General features: G+C 39.7%; 1 protein-coding gene across 4 annotated transcripts in view; it reads left to right on the top strand.

The window, feature by feature from the left end:
* UQCC1 (ubiquinol-cytochrome c reductase complex assembly factor 1) overlaps nucleotides 1-14,267 on the top strand; it is a 111,166-nt gene that overhangs the window by 5,662 nt on the left and 91,237 nt on the right. For all 4 annotated transcript variants that reach the window (XM_081097031.1, XM_081097032.1, XM_081097034.1 and 1 more), the window contains exon 2: nucleotides 4,769-4,879. In XM_081097031.1, coding sequence (XP_080953157.1) covers nucleotides 4,769-4,879 — 111 coding nt within the window. The remainder of the gene's footprint in view (nucleotides 1-4,768; nucleotides 4,880-14,267) is intronic.

The raw sequence follows: 14,267 nt of genomic DNA, 5'->3' as shown, positions 1-14,267 counted from the left end.
TTCGGTGTTATATCCAAAAAATCATTGTCAAATCCAATATCATGAAGCTTTCCCTTATATTTTCTACTAAAAGTTTCATAGTTTTAGGTGTTAAATTTAGGTCTTTAGCCTGGCCAGTGTGACTCATTTGGTTGGGCATCATCCTGGGCACAGAAAGATTGCTGGTTCCATTCCTGGTCAGGGCACATGCCCAGTTGCGGGCTTGATCCCTAGTAGGGTCGTGTAGGAGGCAGCTGATTTATGTTGCGCTCTCATATCACTGTTTCTGTCTTCTCCCTTCCTATCTCTCTAAAAAATCAGTAAAATTAAAAAACAGTTTTGACCTATTTTGAGTTAATTTTTGTATATGGTATAAAGTTTTACTATTATTTTATGTTATTTTCTTAGTGTATTCCCTGGGGATTATAATTAACATCTTAGTTCATAACAATCTAGTTTGATTATTACTAACTTAATTTCAATAATAATATATATAAAAACTTTGATTATATATTGCTTTGTCCCTTCCCTCCTCTTTTGTGCCATTATTGTCATTCAAATTACATCTTTATAGATTGTGTGCCCATCAACATAGATTTATAGTTCTTGCTTTATTCAATTCTTTTTTTTATTTTAATGCATTTTATTGATTTTTTACAGAGAGGAATGGAGAGGGATAGAGAGTTAGAAACATCAATGAGAGAGAAACATCGACCAGCTGCCTCCTGCACACCTCCTACTGGGGATGTGGCCGCAACCAAGGTACATGCCCTTGACCGGAACCCAACCTGGGACCTTTCTGTAGGCCGATGCTCTATCCACTGAGCCAAACCGGTTTGGCTATTCAATTCTTTTAAATTAAAAAATAACTACGAGCAAAAAATACATGTAAAGCATTATAATAAGTGAAATAAGCCAGTCAGAGGAAGTAAGGTACCGTATGATTTCACTTATATGTGGAATCTAATGAACAAAATAAACAAAGTAGAAATAGACTCATAGATAGAGAACAGACCGATAGCTGTCAGAGGGAATGGGAGTTGTAGGAGTGGGTGAAAAGGGTGAGGGGATTAAGCAAAAACAAACAAACTCAGACACAGACAACAGTGTGGTGATTACTAGAAGGAAAGGGGTGGGGGTGGTAGGAGAGGGCATAAGGGAGTAAATGGTGATGGAAGGAGACGACTTGGGGTGATGAACACATAATACAATATACAGATGATGTATTATAGAATTGTACACCTGAAAACATATAATTTGATTAACTGATGTCACCCAGTAAATTCAATAAAAAAGTTAAAAAATACATTTATACTGTATTTTTTATTTATTTAAATAGTTACCATTACCAGTGCACTTTACTTCTTCATGTGAATTTAAGTTACTGTAGTGTAAAAGGTCTTATTTTAGCCTGCAGATCTCCCTTTAGTATTTGTTGTAGGGCAGGTCTGTTATTGACAGATTTCCTTAGTTTTTGTTTATCTAGATGGTCTTAATAATTTCCTTCACTTTTGAATAATAGCTTTGCTAGATATAGAATTCTTGTTTGACAGTCATTACCCCCCCCCTCGCCCCCAGCATTTTGAACATTTTATCCCACTGCCTTTTGGCCTCCATGATTTCTGAGGAGAAATTAGCTGTTAATGTTATTGAGGATCTCTTGTAAATGATGAGTCGCTTCTCTTGCTGCTTTTAAGATTCTTTTTATTGTCTTTCAGCAACTTGATTATGATATGTCTATTTGTGGATCTCTTGAGTTTATCCTACTTGGAGTTAGTTAAGTTTCTTAGATTTATAGATTGATTTTTTAAATCAAATTTGGGATGTTTTCTGCCAGTATTTCTTTAAATATTTTTTTCTCTTCATTTATTTCTCTCTTCTCCTTTTGAGACTCCCAGTTATGCATATGTTGGTAATGTTTGGTGATGTCCCAAAGATCTCGGATGTTCTGTTAAATTTTCTTTATTATTTTTTCTTTCTGTTCTTTAGATTGGATAATTTCAATTGACCTGTCTTCAAGCTCATTGATTCTTCTGCTCAAATCTGTTGCACCCCTCTAGTGAAATGTTTATTTATTGTTCTTTCAACTCCAGAATTTTTATTTTATTTTATTTTATTTATTATTATTATTATTATTATTATTAATCCTCATCTGAGAACATAGTTAGAGAGAGGAAGGGGGGGAAAAGATGTGTGAGAGAAACATTGATCAGTTGCCTTCCGACCGCTCCCTGATTAGGGATCAAATCCACAACCCAGATATGTGCCCTGATGGATCGAGCCAGCAACCGTTTGATGCACGGGATGATGCTCAACCAACTGAGCCATTCCAGCTGGGCCAGAATTTTTATTTTTAGTTTCTCTCTTTATTGATATTCTCTATCATCTTCATATTTTGCTATAGTTCTTTAGATATGGTTTCCTTTAGTTTTTAAATATTTAAAATAGCTGTGGTTCAGCCCTGCCCGGTTTGGCTCAATGGATAGAGGGTCGGCCTGCGGACAGAGGGTCCTGGGTTTGATTCTGGTCAAGGGCACATGCCCGGGGTTTCAGGCTTGATTACCCATGGGGGCATGCAAGAGGCAGCCAATCAGTGATTCTCTTTCATCGTTGATGTGTCTATCTCTCCCTCTCCCTTCCTCTCTGAAATCAATAAAAATATATTTAAAAAAATAGCCCTAACCTGTTTGGCTCAGTGGATAGAGCATTGGCCTGCGGAGGTTCGATTCCAGTCAAGGGCATGTACCTTGGTTGCGGGCACATCCCCAGTAGGGGGTGTGCAGGAGGCAGCTGATCGATGTTTCTCTCTCATTGATGTTTCTAACTCTCTATCCCTCTCCCTTCCTCTCTGTAAAAAATCAATAAAATATATTAAAAAAAATAAAACAGCTGGTTCAAAATCTTTGTCTAGTTTGTCTAATGTGTGGGCTTCCTCAGGGACAGTTTCTATTGATTTTTCTCCCTGTGTATGGATTTCTTTTTTGTATGTGGATTTTATTTCTTTATGTGTTTCATAATTTTTTTTGTTGAAAACTGGTAATTTCAAATAATGTGGAAATCAGTTCTTTCCTTTCCCAAAATTTATTATTGTATTTCTGTTTGGTGACTTTTCTGACTTAATTCTATAAAGTTTGTATTCTTTGTTGTGTGCTCTCTACTCAGTTAGCTTGATGGTCAGATAATGTGTGGCTGGAGAGTTCCTTAAATGCCTGGAACCAGTAAGTCTCCCAGTTTTTGTTGAGGGGCCCCATGTACATGTTGGGGCCTTCAACATTCTGCCATAATCTTCACTTCCTGTTTGTTCAGAGCCTCAAAGGCCATCAGAGGTGAGAGCTTGGGGCATTCTCAGGTCTTTTGTGTTTATGAGCACAGCTCTGGGTGTGGGCACAACCCTGTGCATGTGCATGGCCTTCAGATTCCCAGGAATATGTCAGAGCTTTTCAAAGTCCCTGTGAACATTTCATTTCGCTGCTTTCCTTTTTTGTTTTTTGTTGTTAATCCTCATTCAAGGGTATTTTTTCCTTTGAATTTTAGAGCGGGGGGAGGGGAGAGAAACATTGATGTGAGAGAGACATATCAATTGATTGCCTCCTATGCCCCCAACATGCTCTTTTTAAAAAAATCCTCACCTAAGGATATTTTTCTATTGACCTTTTATAAAGAGTGGAAGAGAGAGGGAAAGACAGAGAGAAGCATTGATGTGAGAGAGACATATCAATTGATTGCCTTCTGTACATGCCCTGCCCAGGGCCCTGGCCAGGGAGGAGCCGGCAACCAAGATACATGCCCTTGACTGGAATTGAACCCGGACCCTTTGGTCTGCAGACCGATGCTCTATCCACTGAGCCAAACCGGCTAGGACCCCAACATGCTGTTGACTGAGAATCAAACCCATGACCCTTTGGTGCGCAGGTTGATGCTCTAGCCATTGGGCACACGGGCCAGGGCCCCTGCTTTTCCTTTTAAGCTTTATGTTTAACTTATTGTTTCCCCCAGTATTATCCACTGCTTCAGGCAGCCACAAAGTTAAACTGCCTTTATTTGTTTTCAGTCAATGCTCTGGAAAAAGTGTTTTTCATACTGGGTGAGTTCCAAGACAGCCTTGCAAGATGGAGTCTTCCAGGGAACTACTAGACAGATCAAATATCAAATAATGTCATTCTTTCTGAATAAGGCTTTCAGGAGCATTGATCCTATTCAGGAGTCAACTCTTCTTCAGAGAAGACTGGTTCATTTTATTGAATATTGCTATTTAGAAACCAAGTCTGGATGCTACATGTATGTGGTCACTGCTACCAGGCTGTCACTACTACCAGTCCATCATTGCTTCCAGGCCCGATCAAGACAGGGGTAGGAAATATATATGTGTGTATGTATACACACACACACACTTATCTTTGTATCTACTTATCTATATATATATAAAACACATACTAATTACTTTAATTCTAGCCCAATACACAGGGTTTTTTCTACCCTTCTGCCTTTTCATACTTGTCAACTTCTTTCTCTGATAGAAACTTGACCCTTCATTGTTAATATATTTACTGATTTGCTCAAATCTTTCCAGTATGTAATCAGTTTTTTGAAAGCTCAGATTGGACACCCCCAACAAAGTGGGAGGAGGCAGAAGTGATAAGCATGGGGAGGCTTGATCCTGGTTCTATTTTGGATGTTCCCCTTTCATGTGCCCCGTTCTGACAGAATTTCTAAATTTATATATGCTCCTTGCCTTCTACATGTGGAGTCTGATATAGATTTTTGACGGACTTTTTTTTTCTTTCTTTAGAGGAACCAGATTCCAATTAGCATCTCCCAGTGGGTTCCAGTATGCAGCCGGTTGGTACCTTTGTCTCCTACACAGGGACAGTGGGGCAGGGCTCTGTCTGGCATTTTCCAGGTAAGGTTTGTTGTTCCTTTGGTTGGTATGAAAACCTTAGTGTTTATGTGCAAATGTCATGTATTTATAGATTAGCCAAGCAAATTGTGTGATGGAAAAAAACCTCATGAGACCACTCCTGGGTCTCTGTGGTGCCAGCTCAGGACTGATTCCTGCAGTATGGTGTCTAGGGCGTTCCTTCTAAATACCCCAACAGTGGAACTTAGCCTAGGATACCATGCTACAGTCTGATGATTTTTACTGTTGGGAGTGTTTCCAGATATTCATCTCAGAGTTAACTTTTCTTCAATTTTCATTTCATAGATGCTTTTTTTTGTTTGGGGGGGGGGGGAGGAAGAATATTTCTTTCTTTGTTTTTTCTTTTTATGAACATAAAATCCACAGAATTATTTGAGGCTTTAATTTACTATTGACACATGATTTATTATGATGTAGTTTACTGTGGACACTCCTTGAAAGTTTTTTCCTCCTGATTTTTGTTAGCCATGAAACTAATTTAGTAATAAAGGAAATAAAAATCACTCATGACCTCAAACCCGAAAAATCTACTGGTTCTTGTACTAATTTTTTCCTTAGGTACATTAACAAATATCCACAGAATTTTATGTTCTGGTACCTTTTCATTTATTAGAGCAGACATTATTCATATTGTTGGGTAGAGTTCATAGTTACATTTTTAATTGCTACATGTCATTCTATTTACTTACCTTTTGTTTAATATTAAAATTATTTCCAAAATTTTTGCCATTATAGGCTTTAATGCAGTTATAATTTTCTTGATACATGGTTTTTCTTATTTTTAATTATTAAAGATAAATTCCTAGGCGGGTATACCCTTGGTCAAAGGCTGTGAACATTTTCTTCTCCAAAAGCTGTTTTAATTTATGCTGCCACGAGCAATGTATATATAATTAGTTTTTCATTATTATCTCCCCTAAATTAGGTATTAAAAAAATTTTAAATTAAGTGGTTAGGAAATATTACCTTGTTTTGCTTTGCATTTATTTGTCTACCTAACAGGGTTAATTTAAACATTTTTTTCTTTATCAGTGTATTTTCAATTGGAAAAATTGTATGCTTATATAATTTCTCCAGTTATTTATTGGGAATTTATTTTTCTTACCTATTTATTTATTTATTTATTTATTTATTTATTTTCTTACCAATTTATACGGATTCCTTCTGTAGCCATTAACTTTCTTTATTTGATGCAGTTAAAATTATTTTTGATATAAATTACTAGTACAGACGGTCCTCAACTTACAATGATTTGACTTATGATTTTTCGACTTTACAATGGTATAAAAGGCATATGCATTCATTAGAAACCATACTTCAGTTTTGAATTTTGATCTTTTCCTGGGCTAGTGATATGTGGTTTAATATTCGTGTGATGCTGAACATTGGTAGAGCAAGCCGCAGTTCCCAATCAGCCATATGATCACAAGAGGAAACAACTGATACTCTATAGTGTATACATTGTGTTAGGTGATGTTGCCCAACTGTAGACTAATATGAGAGTTCTGAGTAAGTTTAAGGCTAGGTGAAGTTGTGTTCAGTAGGTTAGGTGTATTAAATGCATTTTCGACTTACAGTGTGTTTATTGGATTGTGACTCCATTGTAAGTCAAGGAGCATCTCTATATATATTTATGTATTTACTTATCTGTAATAATAAAAGGGTAATATGATAATTAGACCGGACGTCATTCTGGACGAAGCCGCGGCCCGAGGGAAGCCCGGGTCCTGGGTGCCAGAGAGAAGCCAGTGCTGGCAGCTGGGGGAAGGAAGGCCTACTCTTGCAGAATTTCGTGATTGGGCCTCTAGTATAAATATAATGTATTAAGATATTTAAAATATAGAGTAATTCCCTTCAACTAGTATGTAAACCTTGCCATTCTGAAGAAATGTCTTGCTTGTCCTTGTATTTCCTGGGCTTTTTACTAAGCTAGACACAGAGTAGGTATTAAATGTATGTTGAATAAATAAAGATTATCTCTGTGCAGAAGAGGCATCTACTCTGGGTAGTCAGGCAGCTATCTTTTTTCAGAATTGGGCTATGTTCTGTTACTTCTTGTGCATTGAAAAATTTTAATAGAATTTATCTCAGTCATTTGTTATTTGTGTGTGTATAGATGGTGGTGGGGGGAACTCATTATATGACTCTCTGACTTGTGTCTCATTTTTAAAAAAATATATATTTTATTGATTTTTTACAGAGAGGAAGGGAGAGAGATAGAGAGTTAGAAACATCGATGAGAGAGAAACATCGATCAGCTGCTTCCTGCACACTCCCTACTGGGGATGTGCCCGCAACCAAGGTACATGCCCTTGACCGGAATCGAATCTGGGACCCTTGAATCCGCAGGCTGACTCTCTATCCACTGAGCCAAACCGGTTAGGGCAGTGTCTCATTTTTTGAATCATAAACATTTCTGGGGTACCTGATATATACCAGGTATTGTATTAGGCTCTGGGACAGCATTATAGCAAAGCATCTACATAAATAACTTAGGTGGCTTATTTCATGTTGACAAGATGTAATTTTAGTCAATGTAAATAAATCGGACATTTTGTCATATTGACTGTACCTGGGTATATACTAGTATATTCCCATCTTTGAGAACCCCTGGTCAGAAACCTTTGCTTCAGAATGATATTCTCAGGTATATGTCTGACAGGCAAATTTGGCTCAGATGAGAAAGAACTTTTGAGTTAATTAGAATTGTGGTGTAATGGATTGGGTTGCATTTTGACAGTAAATTTACTCTCATTGGACATATTGAAGCAATGGTTGGGAGACTGTATTTTAAGGGCATGACATAAAAGAATCCTTCATTGGATGAGTGGTAGTATCAGGTGATATCTAAGGTAGTGTCAAATGCTATAAGCATATTATCTTTAAAAAGCTAGGGACATTGTACTCTCCTCTTTGTCCTAAATAATCTCTTGAAGTTGTCATACTATGATGAGTCTGCTTTTAAATATTTTTTTGAAATAATTTAAACATACAGGAAAGTTGTAAAAATAGTATATACCCTTCATCTAACTTCCTTGAATGTTAACATCCTATGTAACCATAGTGCAATTATTGAAACCAGGAAATTAACATTGATATAATACTATTAACTAATCAACACACCTTTTTCCAGTATTTCTCCCCCCTAATGTCCTTTTGTAGTCTCTCAATATGGGTTTGTCTAATATTTTCTTATAATTAGACTAGATGCCCGGTGCACAAAAATTTGTGCACTCGGTGGGGAAGGAGGTCCCTCAGCCCGACCTGTGCCCTCTCGCAGTCTGGGACCCTTCAGGGGATGACCACCTGCTGGCTTAGGCACGCTCCCTGGGGGATTGGGCCTAAGATGGCAATCAGACATCCCTCTGGCAGCCTGGCAGCCCTCGAGGGATGTCCACTTGCCAGCGGGGAGCAGGCCTAAACTGCAGTTGGACATCCTTAGTGCTGCTGAGGAGGCAGGAGAGGCTCCCACCACCACCACTGCTGTACTGGCAGCCATCAGCCTGGCTTGTGACTGAGCAGAGCTCCTCCCATGTGAGAGCGCCCTGACCACCAGAGGGCAGCTCCTGCATTGAGCGTCTGCCCCCTGGTGGTCAGTGTGTGTCATAGTGCCTGGCCAGCCTGGATGAGAGGATGATGGCTGTTTGCAGCTGGTCACACCCCCTTCAGGGTGGGGGTCCCCACTGGGGTGCCTGGCCAGCCTGGGTGAGTTGATGATGGCTGTTTGCAGCTGGTCACACCCCCTTCAGGGTGGGGGTCCCCACTGGGGTGCCTGGCCAGCCTGGATGAGGGGATGATGGCTGTTTGCAGCTGGTCATACCCCCTTCAGGGTGGGTGTCCCCACTGGGGTGCCTGGCCAGTCTGGGTGAGGGGCTGAGGGCCGTTTTCAGGTTGGCGGGTGACTGAAGCTCCCAACCTCTCCTTTTTTTCCCCTTTTTTTTTTTATTCTGGGATTTATTTACCTTCTATGGCTGTCACTGGAACTGAGAGCCATCTTTAGCTCTGAGGCTCAGCTCCAGCTCTGAGACCTTGGCTGCTGAAAGCAGGTATCTGGGTTTGTTTGGCTTCTATAATTGAAACTCTGTTGCAGCTCCAGCTCTGAGGCCCAGCTGGCTGAAAGCAGGTTTCTGGCGTTTGTTTAGCTTCTATAATTGTAACATTGTTTCTTAGAGTGCAGCTCAGAGGCCGGCAGTGGTAGGCGGGGAACCTTGGCTTTCTCCATCACTGGAGCAGGCAAGCCTCTTGTTCGCTTCAGCTGCCTGGCTGCTGGCCGCCATCTTGGTTGGCAGTTAATTTGCATATCACCCTGATTAGCCAATGGGAAGTGTGTCAGAGGTACGGTTAATTACCATGTTTGTCTATTATTAGATAGGATTGAGGTTATGTATTTTTGGCGAAAGTAATGTTCCTTTCTCAGTGCATCATTTTGGGATACTTGCTGCCAATATGTCTTTTTTTTTTTAAATTTTTATTTTCTTGTTTAAAGTATTACAAATAGTAGTACACATGTCTCCCTTTCTTCCCCATTGACATTCCCCCGGCCTCCCCCACCCCCCGGCACATGCCCTCACAACCCCCCCCCCCCCCCGCCCAGTGTCCTGTGTCCATTGGTCATGCTTATATGCATGCATATAAGTCCTTCGATTGATCTCTTACTCCCGCTCCCCCCCCCCCCACCTGCCCTCTCCCCCCCGCCCGCCAAACACTGCCCAGCCTTCCTGCTGTAATTTGACAGTCTGTTCGATGCTTCTCTGTATCTATCTTTTTATTCTTCAGGTTATAATGGTCTTTATTATCCATAAATGAGTGAGATCATGTGGTATTTTTCTTTCACTGCCTGGCTTATTTCACTTAGCATAATGCTCTCCAGTTCCATCCATGCTGCTGCAAATGGTAAGAATTCCTTCTTTTTTACAGCAGCATAGTATTCCATTGTGTAGATGTACCACAGTTTTCTAATCCATTCATCTGCTGATGGGCATTTAGGCTGTTTCCAAATCTTAGCTATTGTAAATTGTGCTGCTATGAACATAGGGGTGCATATATTCTTTCTGATTGGTCTTTGTGTTTTCTTGGGATATATTCCTAGAAGTGGTATTACTGGGTCAAATGGCAGTTCCATTTTTAAATGTTTGAGGAAACACCATACTGTTTTCCACAATGGCTGCACCAGGCTGCATTCCCACCAGCAGTGGCCAATATGTCTTATTACTAGTGATGTTAACTTTGATCACTTGGTTATTAAATTGGTGTCTGTCAGGTTCCCCTACTATAAAGTTATCATTTTTCTCTTTTTAATTAGTAAGTATCTTGTGAGAAGACACTTTGAGACTATGCAAATATTCTGTTTCTGATCATACTTTTGCTTACTACGTTTACCATCCATCAATGGTTCTTATTTTAAAATGATACATAATACTAATTAATTAATTTAAAATTTGTGATTAAAAACATAACATAAAATTTACCATCTTAACCATTTTTAAGTGTACAGTTCAATAGTGTAGAGTATAATCACATTGTTGTATAGCAGATCTCTAGAACTTTTTCATTTTATAAAACTGAAACTCTCCATGCAATATTCTTTCCCCACTCTCTGCTTTTAGTAAACACTTTTCTACTTTCTGTTTCTATGATTTTGACTACTTTACATACTTCATGTGAATGGAATATACAGTATTTTCTCTTTTGTGACTTATTTTGCTTAGCATAATGTCCTCAAGATTCATCCATGTTATATCATGTAACAGGGTGTCTTTTTAAAGGCTGCATAATATTCCATTATATGTATATACCACATTTTCTTTAGCTTTTTATCTGTTGATGGGCATTTGGGTTGCTTCCACATCTTGGCTATTGTGAATAATGCTGTAATACATGTAAGTGTGCAAGTATTTATTTATTCCATTATTTATTTATATCAGGAGCTCATAGGTATTTTCTTCTATGAGTTACAATTTATTATTCTGATTATTTATTTTGTTAATCTAATTGTCCCAGTTTGGGCTATTGGGAACTCCTTCAAGTTCCTTTCTACATGCCTTCATCATTTAAAAAAATACATATTTTATTGATTTTTTACAGAGAAGAAGGGAGAGGGATAGAGAGTTAGAAACATTGATGAGCGAGAAATAGCGATCAGCTGCCTCCTGTACACCCCCTATTGGGGATGTGCCTGCAACCAAGGTACATGCCCTTGACCGGAATCGAACCTGGGACCTTTCAGTCCGCAGGCCGACGCTCTATCCACTGAGCCAAACCGATTACAGCTGCCTTCATTATTTAAAAAAATATTTTTATTGATTTGGGAGTGGGAGAGAGAGAGAGAGAGAAACATCAAGAGTGAGAGAGAATCACTGATTGGCCTCCTCCTGTACGGCCCCTACCTGGGCATGTGCTCTGACCAGGAATCAAACTGTGCTGCTGAGCCAAGTCAGCCAGGCACCTTCATCATTTTTTAACACTTCCTTATTTTCTGACACAGTAAGATATTTCAGGTTCATGTTATATTTTCTTTGCTCTAGCCTGGGATTCAACAGTTTCTCTGAGGAGCCTTGGTTCATTTTCTTGGAGAATGGTTGCTAATTGTTCATGAGCCTGTGTTATTAAATTTTACTTAGGTTTTTGAAAGCTGCATGATATAGTCATCTGAATATATGTTCTACCGTTTAATGAAGTTTACTTCTTTAAGCCTTAGTGTCTTCATTTCTAATTAGGGGAAAGAAATATTATCTATTTTTGCATGTTTGTTGTGAGATAAACATAAGTAAAACACTAAGCATAAAAGTGCTGGGCATATAGGAGGTCTTCAATAAGTTGTAGTAAGTAATCTTTTTTTTTGTCCTTACCCGAGGATATTTTTTCCATTGATTTTTTTTTGTTTTTGTTTAGAGAGAGAGTAGAGGGGAAGGTCGCGGGGGTTAGGGGAACATGTGAAAGAGACACATCGATTGATTGCCTCTCGTTTGCACCCCCCGACCAGGCCAGGGATTGAGCCTGCAACCGAGGTAAGTGCTCTTGACTGGGAATTAAACCTGCAACCTTTTGGTCTGCTGGCTGATGCTCTAAACACTGAACCAAACCAGCCAGGGCTGTGGAAATATGTTTGTTGCTACTTATGTTCATGCTACTGAGATAAATTTTCTCCTCAAGGTGTAAATTGGAACTTAAAAAAAAAAGTTTGTGCTAAAATTATATTAAGCAAGTTGCCACCTTTCCCTGGTCTTAGTTTCCTCATCTGTGAAATGAAAAGGTTGGATTTAGATGTCTGAGATTTCTTCCAGCTTAAGTGTTGTTATTCTAAGTTACTTCTTAGTTCTTCTATTGCTTTTTCTCCAAGCTAAACAGCCTCAATTCATTTTAACCTTTCCACTAAGACCTTTTATTCATCTCTTTGATCATTCCTGTGGTTCTTTTCTGGACCTTCTCCAGGTTGTCCTATTTAAACACACACACTCACACACACACAGAAAACATGAAAAACAATCTGCCTAGTTTTTATTGAGTGTCGCTCCGTGCCCAGAATGGTGTTGAGCATTGGGTCAGAAAATAAAAGAAGTTTAAGATAGACTGAGCCATGGTAGAGCTTATACTTTTGCTAAAAGGACCAGACACACCCATGGTAATCAAGAAACACTTGAGTCCTCACCTTCTTCTCTTATCCTTTCCCCTTTTTCCTTCTTTCCTCTGGGTCTCTTCATTTTCAGAACCTTTTTGGAAGCAAAATAAAAGGGCAAAATCTTACATATTTTTTAACACGGGGCTGTCTGAAAAAGAGTTTATTTTTGAAGTTGTCTGGAACAGGTCTTTACGTTTATATTATGCATTATAGTTTGTATATCTCTTTAAAGTACATTATTTTATTTGATTCTCAAAACAGATTTATGAGATAGGAAGAGCTAGAGTTTCAGCCTAAGTCTTCTGACTCAGTGGTTTTCTCTTTCCATTATGCCATGGCTTCCTCACCTTGCCTTCTCACTCATCTCTCCCCTGCTCACTTTAAAAAAAAATTTATATACATATTTTTATTTATTTATTTCAGAGAAGAAGATAGAAACATCAATAATGAGAGAGAATCATTGGCTGCCCCCCGCACACCCTACACCAGGGATTGAGACTGTTACCCTGGCATGCGCCCTGACCAGGAATGAACTGTGACCTCCCAGTACATAGGTCAATGCTCAACCACTTAACCATACTGGCTGGGCTCCTGCTCACTTCTTAAGTCTTCTCTATGAAGGCTTTTCTGACGATTCTAGGTCATTCTTTTCCATCTCCAAATTTCTTTTGTTTACTAGTATACTGCCTATTCCACATCTTTAAGCATTTTTGTACATTTTTTTGAAGTATAATAAAAACAGAAAAAGGAATAAATCATTAGTGTACAGTTTAATGTGTTATTACAAAGTAAACATATCCAGCATTCAGATCAAGAAATAGAACTCCAGAAGCCTCCTTGATCCTCTTCTCATCACTACCCATAAGCAAGGTTAACCATGGTCTTCACTTTGAACACCATGGGGTAGCTTTGCCTTTTATACATATGGTACATACTTTCTTGTGTTTGCTTTCATTCAACTTTGTTCAGAAATTCATCCATGTTGTTTTGTGTAGTAATAGTTTATTCATTCTTATCTTATATAATAAAAGCCTAATATGCAAATTGTCGCTTGGACGGTCGTTTGACTGGGAGACTGGGAGTTTGCTCGCTATGACATGCGCTGACCACCAGGGGATGGCCACGCAGAACATGGTGGGTGTTGGCAGTGTGGCACTGCCAGCGGGCGGCAGTGGAGGCGCTGCTGGCCCTGATGGGCCCTGACGAGAACGGGACCGCAGCGGGATGGTGGAGCAGGTGAGCGGGTGGTACCAGGCCAAGGTGGGTGCGAATGTGGCAGGGGCCTGATTGCCCTGCCAATCATCCCGCAGACAGTGACCAGTGGTGGTGGCAGGTGGTGGGGCTGCCACCCGGTTCCCAGACATTGAGGGAGCTGGGTGGGGAGGCCCCAGTCCCAATGAATTGTCCTGCAGGCAGGATGGTGGAACAGGTGAGGGGGCAGCACCAGGCCAAGGCGGGTGCCAGGTGGGGTTGTGGGGCTGTGAGGCTGGGGATGCGAGCTGGGGCCCTGATCTCTGCAGGCTACCCCGAGGGACTCCACTCGTGCATGAATTCGTGCACTGGGGCCTCTAGTTGTGATATAATATCATATGGATATACCATGATTAATTTATCTGTTCTCCTGTTGATGGATATTTGTATTGTTTCCAGTTTGGGTTTTTATTAATACTGCTGCTTTGAATACTCTTGTACCTGTTTTTTGGTGAACATATGTACACATTTCTGTTGGAGTATATGTACTTAGAAATGAAA

This window comes from Myotis nattereri (assembly GCF_964212035.1).
Source record: "Myotis nattereri genome assembly, chromosome: 8".
NCBI classification, from domain to species: domain Eukaryota; kingdom Metazoa; phylum Chordata; class Mammalia; order Chiroptera; family Vespertilionidae; genus Myotis; species Myotis nattereri.
This window is presented reverse-complemented; position numbering and strand designations above follow the sequence as displayed.